At 60.1% G+C, this 17,150-nt stretch overlaps 1 protein-coding gene across 8 annotated transcripts in view; it reads left to right on the forward strand.

The window, feature by feature from the left end:
- Window positions 1–770: 770 nt before the first annotated feature.
- The window catches only part of HERC1 (HECT and RLD domain containing E3 ubiquitin protein ligase family member 1), a 49,420-nt gene continuing 33,040 nt past the window's right edge, over window positions 771–17,150 (forward strand). For 7 of the 8 annotated variants that reach the window (XR_013227436.1, XM_077317915.1, XM_077317918.1 and 4 more), the window contains exons 1-17: window positions 771–898; window positions 7,946–8,901; window positions 9,249–9,344; window positions 9,788–9,982; window positions 10,605–10,916; window positions 11,787–11,883; window positions 12,618–12,761; window positions 13,263–13,390; window positions 13,719–13,863; window positions 13,955–14,126; window positions 14,320–14,454; window positions 14,582–14,747; window positions 15,042–15,167; window positions 15,769–15,990; window positions 16,295–16,447; window positions 16,559–16,694; window positions 16,789–16,980. Coding sequence is in view for 7 of the 8 variants with exons in the window: in XM_077317915.1 (XP_077174030.1) it covers window positions 7,972–8,901; window positions 9,249–9,344; window positions 9,788–9,982; window positions 10,605–10,916; window positions 11,787–11,883; window positions 12,618–12,761; window positions 13,263–13,390; window positions 13,719–13,863; window positions 13,955–14,126; window positions 14,320–14,454; window positions 14,582–14,747; window positions 15,042–15,167; window positions 15,769–15,990; window positions 16,295–16,447; window positions 16,559–16,694; window positions 16,789–16,980 (3,349 nt within the window). In the remaining variant the exon portion in view is untranslated. The remainder of the gene's footprint in view (window positions 899–7,945; window positions 8,902–9,248; window positions 9,345–9,787; window positions 9,983–10,604; window positions 10,917–11,786; window positions 11,884–12,617; window positions 12,762–13,262; window positions 13,391–13,718; window positions 13,864–13,954; window positions 14,127–14,319; window positions 14,455–14,581; window positions 14,748–15,041; window positions 15,168–15,768; window positions 15,991–16,294; window positions 16,448–16,558; window positions 16,695–16,788; window positions 16,981–17,150) is intronic. The other variant, XM_077317916.1, reaches the window with a different exon arrangement.

A 17,150-nucleotide genomic window follows, 5' to 3' on the forward strand; every position in this document is an offset into this window, starting at 1 on the left:
GCTCCAGCGCCTCCTCCCTCGCCACACATCTGGCTAGCCCAAGACAGCTGGCCTGGCTGCTGGAGGCTTCCCCTCGCACGGCCCCCTGCTCCTCTCCGGCCGCTCTCAGCAACTGGACAGCAACTGCGGAGCTCCTGGCTGCCCCCACAGCTGCCCCTTTGAAGCGATCCAGCTGCCCCTTTGAAGTGAGGGGGGGGGGTGGGGGGGATGGCAGGCGGGCTGGTGGGGGCCCTTCAAATTTGGTTGTGGACACTGGTGGAGGGAGGGCGGGGTGGGCATCTCCCCCTGGACTGAACAGACGCTGGCCCCATCAGGGTCAGAATGGCCTGCTCAGACCGGCAGCCGCCCTCCAGGCGCCCAGGCAGACAAAGGGCCCCCCATCACCTGCTGCCTGGCCCTTGGGGCCTGGGGGTGCAACTACTTCTCGTGTGCAGGACCTCCTGCCCCCCTGGCGTGCCGCCTCCCGCCACTGGGCATCCCTCCATGACCGGGGGGTTGGTCCTCCTTGCCCCTCCCTGCCACAGACTGCCCCTTGCGGGTGCCCTGAAGCCCTACCCGTGGGGCAGGTGGGCTGCTGTTCCCCGCGGTGCCCTCCCTGCGGCTCCTTCTCCTGCAAGGGCATCGCCCGCTCGGACCGGCAGCCTCCCCTCCCGCCCCCTCCTCTCCCCTCCCCTCCCCTCCTCCGGCCGAGGCCGTTCCGCCGCTTTCCTGCAGGGGGCGCGCGCCGAGAGGGAACGAGAGCCGGCCTGGCGCGCAGGCGCGCACGAGGTCTCGCGAGAGCTGGTCCGAAGTCCCGCGAGAAGCGGCGGCCGCGTCTCCCTCCCGCGTCGTGTTTCCTCTTTGACAAGCCTCGGCCGCCGGAGACGCCGCCCAGACAGACAGCCGCGCCCGGAGCCCGGTAGCCCCCCCCGACCCCCCCCACCGAGACCCCTCCCTGGGCCCCGCGCCAACCCTGCCCTGAGGGGCCGCCCCTGAGGGGGGGGAGGAGGGGGAGGGGCCGAACGGCCGCCCGAGGGGGAGGGGGAGGGGATGGGCGGGGCCGGCCACGCCCCTCGGCCTCCGCCCCGCCCTCTCGCCAGGGACCCCCGAGAGCGACCCCCGTGGGCGGGGCCACAGCTGCGGAGCCCCTGGGCGGGGGGGGGGAAGGGAGGGGGGGTCCGCCTCGCCTGGTCTCTCGTGGGGGGGGGTCTTTGGGGGTCTTCTCTGCAGCGTCGCACTCGGGGCCTCTTTTATGAGGGCTGCGTTGGTTTATAGCCCTCGTGCATTTGTATGCCGCTTGTCCGCCCGCTCAGGCCCAGGGGCAGAGTCCCTTGAAGCCCCCCCCCCACCCCACCCACCCCGTGGGCTTGTTTGTGTGGGTCGCTGGTCAGGGCCAAGGAGCCCCTTGGGCCAAGGGGTAGGGTCAGGGGTCCAAAAGACTGGCTGGGAGGGGGTGGGGGTCGGTGGCTCACAGGTGTGCTGTGCGCCCATTCACCTGGCCTGTTTCATTGGCGCTGTGTTTTGACACGACTTATTCATATTACATTACTCATGTGTTATTTATGTCCATTTTGGAATGATATTGATGGATTGAGATGTCCTGGCAGTCTTCTGCCACTGGGGATATGGGGCCTTGGGGTTTCCATCGCATCGCACTGCAACCCTAATTGCCTTCACAGAACCTGGGCCTGCCCAGCCCCTGCAGGAGTCACTGGTGTGGCTATTTTGCCTTGATTAGGGCAGGATGGGGAGCCTTGTTTGTCTCCTGAGCAAGAGTCCAGTGAGCACGTGCAGGACTAACAAGCTCCTCTCCTGGCTCAGGGTTTGTTAGGCTTGAGGGTGCTGCTGGATATTGGCGGTGTGCTCTTTGTGTCTGGGGCCCCTTCAGCCCAGAACAAAAGGAGGACTCAGGAAATCTCCAGTGCTGTCTGGTGTATTATCTGCATATTGCCTTGCAAGCAAAATGTCAGATATACATTTCAAGGAGGAGCAGTTGGGCTCCTTCTAGAAGGGTGCAGAAATTTGATTGTGATGAGAACACATGAGGATAAGACCAAAGGCCCACTGAGGCCAGCATCCACACCCTTGAAACACCTGGAAGCAGGGAACTGCCCCCCCCCCCACACACACACACTTATGCACCCTCTGAACATGTTCAGCCATCCAGATTTGCAGCTGTTGTGGAACATTCCCTGTGTGAATTTGCCAGACCCCCTTTTAGAGCCAATGAAGGGGCCTCCGTCTAGGGTGGAGCTCGCAGAGAACTAAAATCTTAGTTACCCACACCAAATGGAGCCCCACAACTGTTGTGTACCCTGAGTGCAGTCCCACCAAACATACACGTGCAACAATATAAGTTATTTTAGATATATGTGGATAAATCCATTTCATGACCATATAACCTCTGAGTATGTGTGAGGGTCTCTCTGTGCTGCTGTTGAACTTTAGCCAGGCCTTGTGTAGTATCTGGAGTGAGGGTCTTGGTGGCCTCCCTCTCCCCTGGAGGAGGCACCAGCCTGTCCTCCCCTTCTGTGAAAGTGTGCATGCTGCTTTACAGAGTTTTGTGACAGTGTGGGATGGGTGGACTTCTTGTGTATCAGCCCTAGAGCTATACTTGGTTGTTCATTGGTGATTCTGAAGCACTGTGTCACAGCAAAGGCAGAGTTGTAAGGGACCGTCACTTGTGAATTGTAACCAAAGGATAGGGAGAGTTCCATTCTTGTGCATTTTTCAGGTGTTCTCCCAGTTGGGCCTTGTTTGTGGGCGTTCCTGAGTCATTCTGGGGAGATGGTGTCTGTGACCCAGCGATGCACATCTTTGTCCTGCATTTGGGCAGCTGCTGCCTCAAGGCGGTCTCAGTTGACAGATGCATTGCATTTTAATTTCTTCCACTCAGCATTGGCTCCCGCAGTAGCACATAGTCCCTGAAAGGCAATAGAAATGCAGAAAAGGGTGCCGTGGCTCAGTGGCACAGCCTCTCTGTTGGGCATGCGGGAGGTCCTGGGTTCAATTCCTGCCATCTCTACTTAAGGGTCAGTGAGGGGGTGATGCGAAAGACCCCAGTGAGCAGCTGCCAGTCTGAAAAGCAAGTAGTGAGCCTGATTCAGCGCAAGGCAGTTTTGTGCATGCCAGGCACAATGGGACGGTGCCTGCCATCTCCTCTCTCTGGCATCCATGTGGCAGGTGACAGCTGGGTGGTGCTCCCATCTGGGTCTGGACCCAGGTCAGGAGAGGGGGGGTTCCGGCTGCTGCCTCTTCTCCTCCTGGCCTTGGCAGGTGCTGACTGGCAGAGCATCCAGGCGCAGTAGAGGAACTTGGCACATATTTGGACGCAGAGGGAAAACGGTCCATGATACGGCCAGGAAGGGCAAGCTGGTGTGCTGTTGTGGCTAGCTGCCTTTTCCTGGGACCCCCTGCTGCAGTCAGTTCTCTGAATTGCTGCCTCCCTTAGTTTGCACTTGGCTGGCACAGGTATGTTGGCTGTTCTTCGTCCTCTTGTTCAGCCTTGTTTCTGTTTTGTGTCATTTTGGCGCTGGAGAATCTTGTTTTGCCTTCTGTATTCCTCTGACTGCCCTCCGGTAATACCGCCAGGCCTGTAGTGGCTTCAGCTGCTCTGAGAACAAGAGCCCCCCCTCCCTGCAAGCCCCCATTGTGAGTGGTGTCAGCGGCAGGGGCTTATTGGCGCATTGAAATTTGCTGTCCTCAGCTGTTCTCTTGTTCCAAAGCCTTTTTGTGACACTTCAAAAAAAGAAAATTGGTCATATGAAACCCAACAGGAAAATAGTTGAGACTATTCCGTAGCTGGCATCAGCTTATCTGAAGTTAGGACCCCCTGCTGGCATAAAGATTGGTTGGTGTCAGACCACCAAGATCTGGCATTTTCCCTTGCCTTGCGTGACCTCAGATAAGATGCCCCCCCGTCTTGCAGTTCAGAGCCTTCGGGGACCTCTTCTTAACCCTCCCGTCCACTTCGGAGGGGGGGGGGGACACAGCGAGCACGGAAACCTTTTTGGAGAGAGGGGCATCAAGCTTTTCTCCGTGTTGAGGCTGTGCGGCTGAACGGACTGGTGGCCTTTGCCACATCTGGAACCAAACGAACTTTTCCTTTATATAGTAACCACGACAAAACAATCACTGCGACTCTCTGAAGAGTTAAAATACAGTTTGCGGGGTCCAGGCACAGGGGGTCTTGGGTGGCCGCTGTCCTCCACTGAAGGAGAGGAGGGGGACTGCTAAGACTTTAAAGAGAAATGTTTCCAGCGGTCATAATAAAAGCCCGAGTATAAATGAAGTGTGTGTGTGTGGGGGGGGGGGGGGGGGGCGGCAAGTAGTTTCACAATCAAACTCAGATTACTGGAGCATCTCTGGCTAAGGATCCCACCCTTCAGCCTTTGCATTTCCTTGCCGGTTACCCAGTGACGCTCACCTACGTTTATCCATGAGGCAGATTTTCTGTCCTCTCGTTCACGAGGTTTCTGGAGCATCTGTTTGCTTTCCTTCTCTGCAGGCCTGTTGAGAGCTGGTCAGTACAGGCTGTGCAGAACTTGGGGCGTCCCCTGTCCCCAGACGTGGCCTCTGTGTGCCTCGACGTGCCTCTTGAGGGAGGGCCTCTTCTGCCACTCCTTCCTAGTTGGGCATTGGCCTTATCTGGTTGGCTGCAGGCTGAAGCATAGATACCCAGCTAGGCATTTGCATGGTTTGCGGTTTGTGGGGAGGTGCTGATCCCCCCCCTCACACACACACACACACACACACACACACACACACACACAGCTACCTGTTTTATTGTCGTTGGTTTGATCCGGTCTGATGATGCTAGATTCATGGAGGATAAGTCTATCAATCACTAGTAGCCATGGTCCACAGGCTGTTGCTGTCTTCTTCCGAGAGCCTTCCTCTTAGAGGGGGTTCAGCTAAACATAGGAACTGTGGTGGGGGGGGATGCAGAGGCTTGCCTCCTTGAACCCCCAAACCGTGGAGTTGACCAGCCCCGTGGAAGGGCTGCTTGAAGTTTGGGAGCTGGCTGGCGGTGGCTTCTCTCCCTCCGTTGGGGCTTCCCCAAGCAGCTCCAGGAAGGGGCTTCCTTTCTGGAAGGCTGGAGATGATGGGCAGCAATATTCCCCGAGGGTCCACGGTGCCCACGTCTGTTTTGCTCCAGGCACAATCTGTTGCGTGAGCTCAGATTGGGTGGGTTATGTAAATGAGCATTATATAAACTGGTGAGCCCTCTGAAAAGGCTCCGTGGACGTTGAAGATTGCAGGTTCTTGCTAGCCTAACTTCATCGCCCACGAGGGCCCTTCGCCTGGCCTCTGCATCTGGTATCGGGGTGAAATTTGGGCTTGCTGTTTTATTGAGGTTTCTGTTTTGAATTGAAAGCCGCCTTGAGCCCATTCACAGGGCGGGGAGGCATAGAAACCAAATCATTTTGTCTATATCCAGGATGATTCGGTTTCTTCCATTTGGCTTCTATATCTGTGGTTTGGAGTCGTAGCTTTCCTGAATTCCCCTGGCAAGCCATTCCACGAGGGGGGGACTGCAACAGAGATTGTGTCTTGGCTTTCTCTCTGCTGGATCTTTGGCTGCTCATTTCCTATTCATCAGTAGATTCATTTTATCCAACCCCTCCCTCCCCCCTTCGTCAGAGAAGTCCAGGGTAGCTTCTGTGTTTCTTCCTGTGCTGGATCCTTGTGGTGCTTTGGGATGAGAAGGAGCAGAGTCTCGGGCTCAGGATAGGGACCCGTGAGGCACACCAGTCGTTTAGTGTTTCAGCTTCTCCACCCATGCAAAGGATTTCTGATTCCCGGGTGTCACTGAAGTGCCTTCGTTCTGGGCCATGCAGCTGAGCGGGCCAAGATCTGATCTTTCTAGTTGAGCCGGGAAAGGCCTTCTGAAAACACTCCAAGCAGAATGATGCAGATGATTTTCCTTACCGACTGCTGCAAAGACCCGGGCAGGGCGTTGCATTTGAGCTGCAGCCCTAAAAGCCTGCGGACTGGATTTTCCACGAGAACCCCTCCAACAAACGCCTTTCCCAGCCTAGAAAGGTGACGGCCCTTTGTGTCCGCTGGCATGCACACACGCTTTGGAGTGAGTGTTTATCTTGCCCGGGACAAGATCGGTGCTGGGGTCCACCTCTGCTGCTTTGTGTGAGCCCTGGAGCCTGGGAAGGCACCGGAAGCACCCATGATTCGCAGCAGGGGTGCTGATATTCCGGCACCCAAGAATTCGGTAGCTCCCTGCCTTTCTGGATCCTTCTGGTTCTTTCAGAAGCTCTCAGAGAACGAAGAGGCCAAAGAGCCAGGCTGCAGTTTCAGGGTCGAAGGAAAGTCCATCTCAACAAGTTTTAAAAACCTTCCAAACGACACAATAAATCCCTCAACAGGCCTTGAGCAGCACAAATGCTGAACCCTCCCTGGCCGTTCTGGATAGTAACTTCCATCGCTTTCCTTGCACTGGGTTTAGATCCATCCTTCCTAACCGACATTTTATGCTTTGCATATGTGCACCTTAACTATGCATCAGTCTCCCAGAATCCCCCCCCCTCCCCGGAGCTCGCCACCCTGACTCTCCCTGTGCCCCCTTTCCTGGGCATTGTCTCCCGCGCCACCTGTCTCGTGCCGCGGAAATGGGGCACCGAGGCTTCTCCTGGTGGTGCCTTTGGAGGACGGGGTGGCTGGGTTGCTATAGCAATGCATCTACGGCGGTTGTTTGCTCGCCTGTTCCACAGTCAGCTCCTCACAGCCGTGCCTGAGTGGGCCTGCGGTGCACGAGAAACACAGGCCTAAGGGTCTCATGCTCTGGGGATGGTGGATAAGCCTCCCTCATGGTGGGGATGTCCGGCTGGGAGGCCTCTCTGTCCCTTGCCAGTTCACAATTCTCTGTGTCTGTGTGTGTGTGTGTCGGGAAGAGGGAGCCAAATCAACGTATGTGGCCATGTAGTAATAATTGGTCTTCTGCCAGAGAGGGAGGGGTCTCTGAGGGGCTTCCCCCGTCATCTTCGGGTGCAGGCAGAGGAGGGGTGTGAACCGCCTGGCCCTTAAAAATATTTCTATGCCTTGAGACGTGGATCTCTGTCCTTTTAAACTCAGAGCGACACTGATGTCCTGGGAAGCCTCTCCCACCTTTATTGTGTGTTCCTTGATTTTCAGTCTGGCTGCTCAGGTTTTAGGGGGGTCCCATCCTGGCCACATGAATCAGATGGAGATTTAGTCATAGGCTGCCGGGGAGAACTGGGGGAATGACTAGATTTCATCTCACCTGCCGCAGAACAAAACGGAAAGGCCACAGTGTGTTGTTCTGGGCACCAGCGTTGGCGTGCTCACACACTCCTTTGTCCTGTTGCCTCCGTTCGACACGGCTGCCCGCCTGAGTCCTGCTGCCTTGCCATTTGGGGCGAGACAATTCCTCAGAGGGGAGAAGGGGCTCTTTTGTTCAGGGACTCAGCACGGATGACACCGGGTCTCCACGGCACAAATGTGAATCAGTAATTGTCGCTCGTTAAAAGAAGCCGCACTTCATTTTGATTCACGGTTTTTAAAAGAATCACATTGGAGAACAGGAGCCACCACCTGATGATAATTAAAAATCATTTGTTTATGTGCATGCGAGTGTGTGTGTGAGTGTGTGTGTGTGTGTGAGAGAGAGAGAGAGAGAGAGAGAGAACGCTTCAAATTTGACAAACAGCTAGCTCAAGGGTGGCTAAGCTCTGGCTCTCCAGATGAGAGAGCCCATGCCAGCAAGTGCTCCTGGGGGCTCATGGGAATTGTAGTCCATGGACATCTGGAGAGCCACAGCTTGGCCACCCCTGAGCTAGAATCCCAGTCAGATTTTGGGCATGAAGAGTCAAAGCTCCCGTGGGGGTGGCGGGGAGACAGACGCTTGGGCCGTGTCCATGCCCAGAGTGAGGCCTTGCTGCCTACTGTCTTTGTAGACCAGGCTGTGTGTGTCTCTCTCTCCCCTCTTCAGAGCCCATGGCCGAGGAGTGAGCCGCCATGGCAGCCATGGTCCCCCCCGTGAAGCTGAAATGGCTGGAGCACCTCAACAGCTCCTGGATCACGGAGGACAGTGAGTCCATCGCCACGCGGGAGGGCGTCTCGGTCCTGTACGCCAAGCTGGTCAGCAACAAGGAAGTGGTGCCGCTGCCCCAGCAGGTCCTGTGCCTGAAAGGGCCGCAGCTGCCGGACTTTGAGCGCGAGTCCCTGTCCAGCGATGAGCAGGACCACTACCTGGACGCCCTGCTCAGCAGCCAGCTGGCCCTGGCCAAGATGGTCTGCTCGGACTCGCCCTTCGCCGGGGCCCTGCGCAAGAGGCTGCTGGTGCTGCAGAGGATCTTCTACGCGCTCTCCAACAAGTACCACGACCAGGGCAAGGTCAAGCAGCAGCAGCCCTCTCCGGAGAGCAGCTCGGGCTCCACGGACATCCACTCGGTCAGCGAGAGGCCCCGGTCCAGCACGGACGCGCTCATCGAGATGGGGGTCCGCACGGGGCTGAGCTTGCTGTTTGCCCTCCTCCGGCAGAGCTGGATGCTGCCCGCCTCGGGCCCCGGCCTCAGCCTCTGCAACGACGTCATCCACACCGCCATCGAGGTGGTGAGCTCCCTGCCGCCCTTGTCCCTGGCCAACGAGAGCAAGATCCCGCCCATGGGCCTGGACTGCCTGTCCCAGGTCACCGCCTTCCTGAAAGGGGTGACCGTGCCCAACTCCGGGGCCGACACTCTCGGGCGCAGGCTGGCCTCCGAGCTGCTCCTCGGGCTGGCTGCTCAGCGCGGCTCTCTGCGGTACCTCCTGGAGTGGATCGAGATGGCCCTCGGGGCCTCGGCCGTGGTCAACGCCATGGAGAAGAGCAGAGCGCTGCTGGCCCAGGAGGGCATGATCAGCTTCGACTGCTTCATGAGCATCCTCATGCAGATGAGGCGCTCGCTGGTACGTGGGGGGCCGGCTTCCCTGGCAGGAGGGCGTTCGGCAGGCTCACGGAGGAGGGGGTCTTAGGGGCCTGCCCCACACCGAAGCACCCCCAGCAGCCGGGCATTGCTTGCAGGGTCAGGATGAGTCCTGCTGTTGGCATACGGACCCAGGGGGGGCAGAAGGACCTCACGGCCAGGGGGGGTGTCGGTTCCCCTGCAGTGTACATGCTCTGCATATTTGAAACCTCAAGCGGACTTATCCGAAGGGTGAAAGGGGGGAATGCGTGTAGAATGAGCTGAACCATTTGAAGCAGGGGTGGGGTTAAGTGGCCGCAATAACGTCCCCCGTGATGTTTCCCATTTCAGGGATCGTCTGCTGATCGAAGCCAGTGGAGGGAACCAACAAGGACCTCAGAAGGCCTCTGCTCCCTCTACGAGGCGTCTCTGTGCCTCTTTGAGGAGGTGGGTCTGCCCAGCCGCACGTGAACCGAGGGCTTTTTTAAAAAGGTGCACTTGGTACTTCTGCCTCTTTTGAGGACGGGAAAATGCTGTTTTCTGCCCAGGTGCTTCCGCATTTTCCACCCCCCTTTTCACCGCATTTTCACACCCTTCAGTTTCTTTCCTTTAGAGTCTGTGTCCACACAGGCCTAGTGCCCCGGTTCTGCTAAGCGTAGGCATTCAGGAGAGCCCAGGCAAGAAGGACCTCGAAGGGAGAGGCGGAGGTGGTGGTGGGGACGCCCAGCGCGTGGAAGGGGCACGTGGGAAAGGGAAGGCTGGACGGCAGCCGTGCCCACTTGTGCCCTCGCGGACGGTCCGGTATAATGTCGGTAGCTGACGCCTGCGAAGCTGGGCCAAAACAAAGGAGGAGCGTAGAGCGTTTCCTAAAAGGTTGCTTCTCCGGACAGGTCTGTCGCATGGCATCGGACTACTCCAGGACGTGCGCCAGCCCAGACAGCATTCAGACCGGCGACGCTCCCATCGTTTCGGAGACCTGCGAAGTGTACGTGTGGGGCAGCAACAGCAGCCACCAGCTGGTGGAAGGAACGCAGGAGAAGATCCTCCAGCCCAAGCTGGCCCCCAGTTTTTCCGACGCTCAGACCGTGAGTGGCCTTTTTGGACTTGCCTCCTTGTGAAGAAAGGGAGGCCTCTGGGGCGGAGTGGAGCGTCCTCTCGCAGCCGGTCCAAAGGGCACGGTGCTAGCTCAGCCCTCCCGCCGGGCAGGAGGCTCTCTCAGCCAGCTGGAACTGGGGCGGGGGGCTGCCCAGGCCAACCTGGCCCTTCACTGCCAGCTTGCAGCGATAATAATTATTTATTTTTAGAGCCCACCCTTCCTAGTTGGCTCAGGGAGGGTAATGGCAAACAACCCAAAACAAATACAAATAATATATTTACATCAGTTAATATATAAGTTGAAGTTAAAATGCCTATATCAAAAAGCACCTTCTTAAAACCTTGCTGAGGGAGGAGGCTGACTAATATCGAGCGGGTTTGATAGGCAGGGAGGGCTGGCAGGACAGCTGCGTCTTACAGGCCCTCCGGAAGGGGTGAAAGCCCCAGAGGACCCTGATCTCCCCAGGGGGAGTGTTCCGCCCGCCCTGGCCCTGGCCCTGGCCGAGGCTCCCTTGACTTCTCCCAGGCCAGGGAGCCTGAGCGAGTGACGGTGGGAGGGCCCTGGGGTGACACGGCCACTCGACAAAGGCTTCTCTGCCTTCCCTCCGGCAGATTGAAGCCGGCCAGTACTGCACGTTTGTGATCTCTACGGACGGCTCCGTCCGCGCGTGCGGCAAAGGCAGCTACGGCCGGCTGGGCCTGGGCGACTCCAACAACCAGTCCACGCTGAAGAAGCTGACGTTTGAGCCCCACCGGTCGGTCAAGAAGGTGTCGTCCTCCAAAGGGTCCGACGGCCACACGCTGGCCTTCACGACCGAGGGAGAGGTCTTCAGCTGGGGAGACGGCGACTACGGGAAACTCGGGCACGGGAACAGCTCCACGCAGAAGTACCCCAAACTCATCCAGGGCCCTCTGCAGGGAAAGGTAGGCTGGGTCCGCCATCGGGAGGTGGTGTGGGGACCGCGTGCTGTGAGGCTCAGTCTGCCCAGGTTCAGCCGGCTGCTGGGGCCTTAAGGGCTGCCTGAGGCTTAGTAGCTGCAGAGAGGGAGGCTTGTGTGACCAGGTGTGTGGAGCTCCTGCTTTGGAGGGGGAATACCTGGGAATGGAGCGCAGAAGAGAAACGGCCCTGAGCTCACCACAAGGAGCTCCCCACCTTGCCCTGGTGGCAGAGTTTCCGGGTGACCCCAGAGGGGGCTGCTGCCAAATGGCCCCCAGGGTGAGCCCGTCGAGGCGTCGCAGATACGCCCTTGAGAGTGTCGGCCTCTGTTTTCCCCTCTGTGCTGCTGGGCTCAGGGGATGGGGTGGGGGGAGGGCTCAGGGACTGTGCCCAGATCTTCATCCCAATAGGCCTCAAATTTGTCCCCCCCACCACCAAAATTGGAGGATGTGTCGTTCCAGCTCGCTGTGCTTTCAGCTGCTGCTTGGCAGTGTGGCTGCGTCTCAAATTTCTGCAGGGGACGGTATGGCTGGAGCAGATTGCCCCCCCCCCCTTTCCCACTTAGATGTCTTGACGGGGCGGAATCGGAGGCCGAGAACGACTCTCTTCGCCTGGGGGCTGGATGAGTCGCCCTTTGCGGGGATGCGCTCCTGCCAAGACATGAATGCGGCCTCTGGGAAGGGCGCGGGGGGCAGTGGTGGCTGCGGAGGGAGGGCTGGCAGTCGAGCTGGGGGCGGCAGGGGACCCGGGGCCTCCTGGGCCTGGCACGGACGGAAAGCGGGGCGGGCTCTCGCTGGTGGGAACTTTCCCCGCAGCCGCCCGGCTCTGACCGTTTCCTTTGGGCCTCTGCCGCGCAGGTGGTCGTGTGTGTGTCCGCCGGGTACCGGCACAGCGCTGCCGTCACGGAAGATGGCGAGCTGTACACCTGGGGGGAAGGCGACTTTGGGAGGCTAGGTAAGCAGGTGAAAACAGCTCTGCTGCAGAGCGTGTGTTATAAGGAAAGCAAACGTGAGTGCACAATGCTGCCTTGTTACTTCTTCAGAGGCCTGGGCCTGGTCAGCCCCTTGACCGGGAGGTGCCATGGCCGTCTTGGCCTTGGAAGAAAGGCCCACATAAATGAAGTGGTTGCCGTGGGGGGAAAGCTGGGACCTGATCTGGGCCATCAGCCACGGGAGAGAGACCCCGGTCTGTCTGTAGCTGTTGAAAAGAGAGAGAGTCCAGGGGCACTTCAGAGGCTCACCGCATTGGTGGGAGGCCGGAGCTTTGGTGGGAGCGAGCAGCGACTCTTGGAAGCGACTCTTGGAAGCCCCCGCCCTGCCCTGCCCTGCCCTGCCCTGCCCCAGAGGCTGTCGGCCTTTGAGCCCAGAGCCAGGAGGCAGCATCGGGGGAAGACCTGGGCCTCTGCTCTCTGGGGAACGGGTGGGCCGCTGTGGAAGGCGGGATGCTGGACCGGGGGACCGCTGGCTGCCCCAGCAGGGCTCTTCTGATGCTCTTCACTGGCAGCCAGGCTCATGTCTGAATGGATGGCTGACCTCCTCCCTGTTCCAGCCACGCACTTTTCACGGGGACCTTTCCAGACCACAGAAAGGAGACGGTTGGTGGGGCAGGTGAGGGCAGAGGCCAGGAGCAAAGAGGAGAAGGCCTTCTCCCTGACCCAGGCCCCCTTCCCCTCCTCTCCTCTCCTCAAGGTCACGGCGACAGCAACAGCCGGAACATCCCAACTCTAGTCAAAGACATCAGCAATGTAGGGGAGGTCTCCTGCGGCAGCTCCCACACCATAGCCTTGTCCAAAGACGGGCGGACGGTGTGGTCCTTTGGAGGCGGAGACAACGGTAGGCCATTCCCCACTTTCTTCCCTCTCTCTCTCTCTCTCTTGGGGCGGGGGGGGGGGAGGCCTGCCGCTCTTCACTCGGCGCTGCTGTTCTCTGGCTGGCCTGAGGAAGGGACAAGCCAGCCTGCCTAAGAGAGCTTCTGAGAAGGCAGCGGACCGAGGCAGAGAGGGAGGCCCAGGGACTGTGGCTGGAGCGGAACGCGCTCTGCACATGGCCCATTTCCCCTCTGGGCTCTGGGCGTCTCGGCATCCCCACTTCCCCAGGATCGCCTGCTGCCCTTTCTGAAATGATGGTTTGGGGGAGGTTTTGAATCCATTCACATCTGTGGACCGGTGTGCTCAGTGACTCCGTTGTGCCACGTGCATTTCCCGAAAAGCACACCCTCCTTCTCCGGGCAGGGCCCCTGGGCCCTTTGGCGGGTGCTGGGATTCCCAGGCTAACAGGGGTTTGTCTCCCTCCGGCTTCCCTTGTGCCTTGCCGTCCGGTGCGGGGCTCCCACAGGCAAACTTGGCCACGGAGACACCAACCGGGTCTACAAGCCGAAGGTGATAGAAGCCCTGCAAGGCATGTTCATTCGCAAGGTCTGTGCCGGGAGCCAGTCGTCGCTGGCGCTCACCTCGACCGGGCAGGTAAGGCCAAAGCGCCCGCGCCAGACAGAGGAGCTAGAGGATGCTGGACTCGCCTACAGTCAAGGGCCGAGGAGGGGCTGCCGACGTGGGCCAGCCCCGCAGGGCTTCCAGGCGAGGGTGGAAGCTGCCTTGGAGAGTCGTGGCGGGATGCCCCACTGCAGGCGGCTCTTTGCCCAGCCCTGCCGTTCCTCACAGAGGAGTGGCCAGGGGCTTCCTTCCCGTCTGCCTGCGCCTGCCGAGGTGGGTCGTGGGGGCCTTCCCTGCCCTCGTGGCCCCAGGCTGTCCCACGCAGAGCCACAGAGCTCTCAGGGCTCCCTCTTGCTCCCAGGTGTACGCGTGGGGCTGTGGCGCCTGCCTGGGGTGCGGCTCCTCGGAAGCGACAGCGCTCCGGCCCAAGCTGATCGAAGAGCTGGCGGCCACTCGGATCGTGGACATCTCCATCGGGGACAGCCACTGCCTGGCCCTCTCCCACGGTAGGCGGAACGGACCCCACAGGGCGGCATCTCCCTCGATGCACAGCGGCTCTCAAATGACGCCGCTTTCCCCCCCTCCTCCCCCCTCCAGATAACGAAGTGTACGCTTGGGGGAACAACTCCATGGGGCAGTGCGGCCAGGGGAACTCCACAGGCCCCCTCACCAAGCCCAAGAAAGGCAGCAGCCTGGACGGAGTGGCCATTCAGCAGATCTCGGCCGGGACCTCCCACAGCCTGGCCTGGACGGCCCTTCCCAGGGACAGGCAAGTGGCGGAGGGGGGGCCGGGGGGCGGGGGGCTGCCCAGGGCCTGCAGCGCCTTCTTCTGCCCATCTGTCCTGCCAGGAAGACCCTTTGGGCAAAACGGCTTCTTCGTTTTGTGTGTGTGTGTGTGTGTGTGTGGGGGGGGGGGAGTATTGTTGTTTGTTGTGTTTCACGGCTGCCGTTGCTTCCTCCAGACAAGTCGTGGCCTGGCACAGGCCTTACTGCGTGGACCTAGAGGAGAGCACCTTCTCCCACCTCCGCTCTTTCCTCGAGCAGTACTGCGACAAGATCAACAGCGAGGTCCCGCCCTTGCCGTTCCCTTCCTCCAGGTACCTCCTCCCCACAGGGCCCCTCCGGAGCCCCCTCCCTCGGCCTCCCCCGGGGGATTCGGTGGCCGTGGGGCAGCAAGCGACCGGGAGGCCCTCCGGGACCGATGGCGGATGCTCTTTTTGGCAGGGAGCATCACAACTTCTTGAAGCTCTGCCTGAAGCTGCTCTCCAACCATCTCGCTCTGGCGCTAGCAGGGGGAGTCGCCACCAGCATTCTGGGGCGGCAGGCCGGCCCCCTTCGGAATTTACTGTTTCGCCTGATGGACTCCTCTGTCCCCGACGAAATACAGGAGGTGAGTCTCTTCTGCGGCACCTCTTGAGCGCCCCTTCCCTGGGGGACGGACTGTGCCCTCTGGCCTGCCCCTGCGTGGGGGCCCTGGGCTTCCTCCCATCCAAGAACTGACCCAGCAGCTTCCAGGGTCTGTCCTGTCAGAGGCGGGGCTGTCCTGGGGCGAGAGGCGTCCAGAGGGGCTTGGCCGTGGCCTGCTGGTGTGTAGCCGCCGCCTCTTGGCGGTCTCCCGTCCCAGCCCTGGCCCCTCACGAGGTCTCCTCCTCCTCCTCCTCCTCCTCCTCCTCCTCCGCTTCAGGTGGTCATAGAGACTCTGTCGGTCGGAGCCACCATGTTGCTGCCTCCCTTGAGAGAGAGGATGGAGCTGCTCCACTCGCTGCTCCCGCAGGGGCCCGACCGATGGGAGAGCCTGTCGAAGGGGCAGGTAAGACGCCTGCTGCGGCTGGGGAGTTGCCGAGTCAGCCAGCACTGCCGTGGGTTGACCTTGCTGAAATCTGATCGACATTTATTCGTGGTGACCCAGAGGCTGGGAGGAGGGAGGTCTTTCGACTATGGATCTGGATGCCAGACCTTTTTAAGGCCACTGCAAGACTGAGTCAGGGGCCTGCAGGCAGAGGCAGTCCCTGGAAGCCAGGTCGATCCGGGGAGCAGAGGCACGCTCTTGGGGTGGGGCCAGGACGGGCTTCCAGATCTTTCCAGTGACTGCAGAACTCCAGAGCGGACGGCTGCTGCTTTCTCTGCTTCTGGCCCCATATCAGTGGGTTGCCCATCGCGTCTGTCCCAGGCAGGTGGGAGGTGCTGCTTCCCTAGGAGGCCGCGGGGGGGGGGGGGGGTTCGTTCCTTGCTCTTGCTGAATTGCAGGCCCCGTCCTCCGCGGACTTTGTTGGCAGCAGTCCTCCTCCCGCACAGCCGCACCTGGTCCAGTCGCCCGCAGCGCCACAAAGTTCATTCCGGTTGCCGACTTGGCCTGAAGTCGGAAGAGCGTGAGGTGACCCCCCACCCCTCTCTTCTTTCCCCCCTCCCAGAGGATGCAGCTGGACATCATACTGACAAGCCTGCAGGATCACACACACGTGGCCTCCTTACTTGGCTACAGCTGCCCGTCTGATGCCACCGACGTCTCCTCCCTGTGCATTGCGTACGGGACTGTCTCCGATCCGGCCTACAGCGCCCAGAGCAGCCATCCGGACACTCACCTGGCTGAAATTTTAATGAAGACTCTCTTGCGGAATTTAGGGTTCTACACCGTACGTTCATACCTTACATTTCATTTTTTACTTGTTGTTGTTATTCAGTTGTGCCAGTCAAGGGGCTAAGGGGCTAAGGCTCCCTCTGAGACCTTCTGCCCCTCTTAGGCTCCTGCAGCCCCATTCCTGGCAAAAGCCCCGCCCGTCCACCCCAGGGCCCTTGCCCCAGTCGGCTGGCCCCCATGCCCAGAGCCCACGTGTTTCCCGGCTGCGAGGTCTTGCCTGGGGCGACCCTTGAAAGGGCAGGTGCCGCCTCTGAAGCCCGAAGTGCAATGCTGCCCCCCCTCCTGCCCCCCCCCCGCAGGACCAGGCCTTTGGGGAGCTGGAGAAGAACAGTGACAAGTTCCTGCTTGGGACGTCCTCCTCCGAAAACAGCCAGCCGGCCCACCTTCACGAGCTGCTGTGCTCCCTGCAGAAGCAGCTCCTGGCCTACTGTCACATCAACAGCGTGAGCGAGGTGAGCCCTCCGGCTTCCGGACAGGGGCTGGGGGGGAGGGGAGGGGAGGGGAGGTCCAGGGGGAGGCGTGGCCGGAGTCCCGCTCAAGGTGCTCCCTCCTCTCGCCGCCAGCAGACCTCCAGCAGTGTGGCGCTCCTCCACAAGCACCTCCAGCTGCTCCTGCCTCACGCCACGGACATCTACTCCCGGTCGGCCACTCTGCTCAAGGAGAGCTCTTGGAACGGCAGCGTTGGGGAGAAGCTGAGAGGTGCGTCCGGGGGGCCGGGGCTTCTCTTCTGCTCTGATAAATCTCCAGGGTGGAGCCGCCCCGTGATGCTCCTCCTCTTTCTCTCCCCTCGCAGATGTCGTCTACGTGTCCGCGGCAGGAAGCATGCTCTGCCAGATCGCCAACGCCCTGCTGCTGCTCCCCGTGTCCGTCGCCCGGCCTCTGCTGAGCTACCTTCTCGACCTGCTGCCGCCTCTGGACCGCCTGAACCGCCTCTTGCCGGCGGCCGCCCTGCTGGAGGACCAGGAGCTGCAGTGGCCCTTGCACGGTACCCGAGCTCCTCCCCCATTCCAAAACCGAAACGGAGCCCTTGGGGAGCCAGAAGCCGGTACTTGGCTGTGCTTGCCGTACCCCCTTTCCTGCCACCCCCCAGAGCGGATTTGCTCCTGACGACGCACATCATGGCTGATTCTGGGCTCCGTCGTGCCCCTTGGCAGA

This window comes from Paroedura picta, chromosome 18 (assembly GCF_049243985.1).
Source record: "Paroedura picta isolate Pp20150507F chromosome 18, Ppicta_v3.0, whole genome shotgun sequence".
Lineage (NCBI taxonomy): Eukaryota > Metazoa > Chordata > Lepidosauria > Squamata > Gekkonidae > Paroedura > Paroedura picta.